The sequence below is a fragment of the Plectropomus leopardus genome, unplaced genomic scaffold (assembly GCF_008729295.1).
Source record: "Plectropomus leopardus isolate mb unplaced genomic scaffold, YSFRI_Pleo_2.0 unplaced_scaffold10530, whole genome shotgun sequence".
Lineage (NCBI taxonomy): Eukaryota > Metazoa > Chordata > Actinopteri > Perciformes > Serranidae > Plectropomus > Plectropomus leopardus.
The window spans coordinates 1-3,971 of NW_024611097.1; the positions used below are offsets into that span (position 1 = coordinate 1).

At 37.5% G+C, this 3,971-nt stretch overlaps 1 protein-coding gene across 1 annotated transcript; it reads left to right on the top strand.

Annotated features, from left to right (window-relative positions):
• The first annotated feature begins 15 nt into the window (after nt 1–15).
• LOC121963233 (post-GPI attachment to proteins factor 2-like) lies at nt 16–2,508 on the top strand. Its single transcript, XM_042513550.1, has 5 exons — nt 16–192; nt 267–516; nt 1,891–1,997; nt 2,100–2,208; nt 2,344–2,508. The coding sequence occupies exons 1-5, from the start codon at nt 25–27 to the stop codon at nt 2,472–2,474; spliced, it is 765 nt and encodes a 254-aa protein (XP_042369484.1). The 5' UTR covers nt 16–24; the 3' UTR covers nt 2,475–2,508.
• Nucleotides 2,509–3,971: the final 1,463 nt, after the last annotated feature.

Genomic DNA, 3,971 nt, shown 5'->3' on the forward strand with positions numbered 1-3,971 from the left:
TTTTTTTCACTCTTTCAGCCCAAAATGCTACAGGGGTCAAGTATCTTGGGGCACGAGAGGCCCCTGGTCATCAGGGTATCATTCACTAGCTTTGTTGTGGTCACTGTGTGCCTCCCACTGCTTGGACTAATAACCTGTGTCTTCATATCCTCTGTTTTTCATTATGAAGACTCGACTGGTACACATTGCCAGGTAATGTCCCTATTTTGTAAAATGTATTTCTCTTGATGCTGATGATAAACTGAATCATCACTCTGTGTTTCCAGGTTCCTAATTACCTGCCATCTATCAGTGCCTCAATAAGTCTCAGTCCTGAATGCCACATATGGCGGTTCTGTATTGGACTGCACTCAGCGCCAAGGCTCCTGGTGGCATTTACATACTTTAAATTTTACAAGACACGCTTTGCCTCAAGGTTTCCTGAGAGTTCACTCAGCTGCTTCAACCTGGCCTTTTCTATTTGTGAAAACCTTGGCCTCTTGCTCCTTACATATGTATCATCCAGTGAAACATACTGTAAGTAATCCTTTGTTTTGTTCGTTTTATGGGAGATTTTTACTCAAGTCTTTGTCTTCCCTTTGAATCATGGCACACTTTGAAGTTAACAGAGATGGATTTCATTTTATATTTGACGGCTTTGAAATGTTTTAAATACAAAGGAGATTATTTGGGATCGGTTTTAAAGGAACAGTGTGTAAGATTTAGGGGGATTTAGTGGCATCTAGCGGTAAGAATTGGGATTGTAACCATTTAAAAACTTCTTCGGCGTGGATTACTTCCAGTTTTCATTGTTCAGGAGGTTTTTACTTAGAGCCAATTATCTGCAGAGGTCTCTTCCTTTTCCAAAATAAATATACCATGTGATTTAAACAATAACATAAGCAGAAACATTAAATTAAGCAGTTTAATGTTAAAAAACAGTATTTCTCCTTTGCTGTTTGGCCTATCAGGGTCACGCTGCTAACACAACACAAGATCCAGACATTCAGGAGTTTTTTACCAGGTGCCAAATTATCAACAGAGGACTCTTCCTCTCAACAAATGGACCCAATTATTTAAACCAATTATTTAAATCTAAAAAAACTAAATAAAGCAGTTTCACATTAAAAAAAAACCCAACTTGTTTCTCCAACTTTGTTTGGCTTGTAGCAGAGGGGCAGCTGACTAAGGTGGCTAATGCAAAAACACAAATGGCCCTGTCCAGAGTCAGTGCATGGTTTGTCCATTCTGGGCTACTGTAGAAACATGACTGTGCAAAATTGCGATCTGCATGGACAAGAAAGATGTAAACGAAGATATGAAGATATAAACGGCTCATTCTAAGGTAGAATGATTCTTAGTTTCAGGAGATTGTTCACTAGACAACATACTATTAAATTCAATTTCTGCCAATATATCCCCCACATTCTTACAGACTGGACCTTATTTTTTTCTTTCCAATATTATTTTTTTAATTTTACATAAACAAAGAACCAGACAGCACAAGTCTTGCCAAATTACAATAGAATAATAATGTACATGGGTTACATCTCACACATTTGGATCATATAATATACATTATTGTTTGCATTATAGTCATGTCAAAGGAAGATATTTAACAGTCTATGACTTGTTTGTGAAGACAAGGTGCAGGCGCCCTTTATACAATAGATCACCATATCACTGGGAAGATAATCAAGAAGGGGTTGCCATGTATTATAGAAGACGTTGTTGTTACCTTTCAAAATGGCGCCGAGATGTTCCATAGGTTTATGGTTTATGAAAATTGCAAATAGCCTAATTTCTGTATCGTTTGTTGTCTATTCAGACTTTTATTTGGCAATTATTAATTTCAGTACTGCCCTTTACTGACCAAATCTCCCTCTCTCTTTATATATGTTTGCTCCTTAGTTGTACATAAGGAAGGTTTTGTGCTCTTCATAGTCAGTTCCATTATCTACATGCTGATAACCTGCCGTTTGTGGAAGACTATCAAGAAGTATTCATTAAATCCTGAGGTGAGGGATGCCAAATCACACACTACAGACTCACGTCCTCCATGCATTTTGCAGCATTGCATTCCAATAGTGTTTTTTTTGTTTTGTTTTTCTCCTGTATAGGATGCCAAGTCTCACCACTGGAAAGTACGCTTCTTACTTCTTAACATATCCTTTTGTGCTTTTGCTGGATTCTTTTATTGGAAGCACAACATGTACTGTGAATCAGGGAGTAAGTATTAAGTAACAAACGGTGCTTAATGGGGAAGGTCACAAAATTAAACAAAAGTCAGTTGTGAACAGTAATGCAAAATTGTGGCTACAATAGCTGACAAAAACATACATCTATCATATCTTCTTTTCACAGGTTACACATTATTTGCCCTGTTTGAGTATCTGGTGGTTTTCTCCAACATGGCCTTCCATCTGACCGCAGTGTGGGACTTTAAGAGCCGAGATGTGATGGTCATTTCATCCCCCGAAGATAAAGATTTCTGACTAGAGTCTCAAGGATTAAGTGATAAATGTGAAACCGCACAACCACCTGATGTAAACAGCCTTGATCCTGCACAAGGGAAAGAGTGGGATGAAGGTTTTTTCCATATATTTCCATAATGATGGCTCTCAAGTCCTGCAAGAGTTTAGATGTCAGCTGAGTTTGAACAAAAGATATACACATTTGCTACTGTACTGTCAATTCAGTGAGCTGTAAGTGCTTTTTTTTGCCTCAGTGTCTCATTCATGGATGCCTTTGTCCACATACGCAATTTTATGTAATGTGGGATTTTAACTTTTGTACAATGCACACAAAAGTGTGAGGTAATACCGTGTGTGTGCCAAAGTAAAGTGACAGTTCTTCGAGTGTACTTGGCCCTCATTTTGGAATGCAAAAGTGGATTTGTTATAGTGAAAAGAAGGGTGTATGTTGTATTCTTTTGAGCATTAACAATTATGTGTCTCAGATGCTGTCACCACACAGAAATGTCTTCTGACGCACAACATTTCCAAAAAAAAAAAGCACAGAAAGCCACTGTGATACTTCAAATGCAGTATCGAGACCACTGTTGTGCAAAGACTTTTACATTAGCAGCGCTTAATTTAAATTTTCTTTAATATTTCAACATCTAAACTTTTGATTCTTTCGTTAGCTGTTGAATTTATTAACTGTTTAACTAACAGTTTTAAAAGTTGCCTAAATGTCCTGTTGTTACTCTGCTGCAGGTATTATGACCACTCACTGCTTACCTAACTCTAACCCAACAGTTTGATAAAAACCCAGTGGCTCAGTGGCCATGTACAAAAACAAATCAGTCATGTTTCCTTAGTTCAAAAAGCACTTATAGCACCGCAGTGAATGTATACATGATCAGGTGTTTTTAATGCAGCACTGTGCACTATATCCATCCTTATAAGATAGTAGGGTAAGTCTACTTAAAATATGGTGTTTAGCTATAAGTGTGTATGCACCATAACAAAACTGCAATGCTCTAAAGCTTCTTGTCATCCTCCCTCCCAAATTGAACCCTGATGATGCAAATACTGGCCAAGCACTAGCAAGAAGTTTTGGCCAAAAGACCTTGAATCACATTCATTCACAACAAAACACAGGCAACAGTGTTTTTACCCACTTTTGTTCCACTTGCTCCTGAACATTAAGTTTGTAACGAGTTTAGGTGAATCAATGAATGGATCCAACCTCCAACATACAGAGTACAGGTGAGTTGAAAAGGCAGATCTATGAATGTATGACAGATAGGGTTGGTACTGATAACAATAGTTTCCTGATATTGATGCATATCACAATATGCCAAAATGTATCCTGTATGCAAAATCACATGTAAAGTACTCATAGCATTGGAACAGAGGCCTTTGCCTCAACACAAATTTAACTGTTTTACATAAAGCAAAAGTCTTTAAATTTGCCAAACACAACCAGTAGCTAATCTGTTAGTTTGTTTACAACAGACAACAGAATTATGTCAAACAATATCACAA

Bases quoted from the DNA above. Each gene is read 5' to 3' on its own strand.
- LOC121963233 (XM_042513550.1), top strand. From the start codon at position 25: ATGCTACAGGGGTCAAGTATCTTGGGGCACGAGAGGCCCCTGGTCATC. The intron at 193-266 runs GTAATGTCCCTA...CTGTGTTTCCAG, and splicing joins CGACTGGTACACATTGCCAG to GTTCCTAATTACCTGCCATC. The intron at 1,998-2,099 runs GTGAGGGATGCC...TCTCCTGTATAG, and splicing joins AGTATTCATTAAATCCTGAG to GATGCCAAGTCTCACCACTG.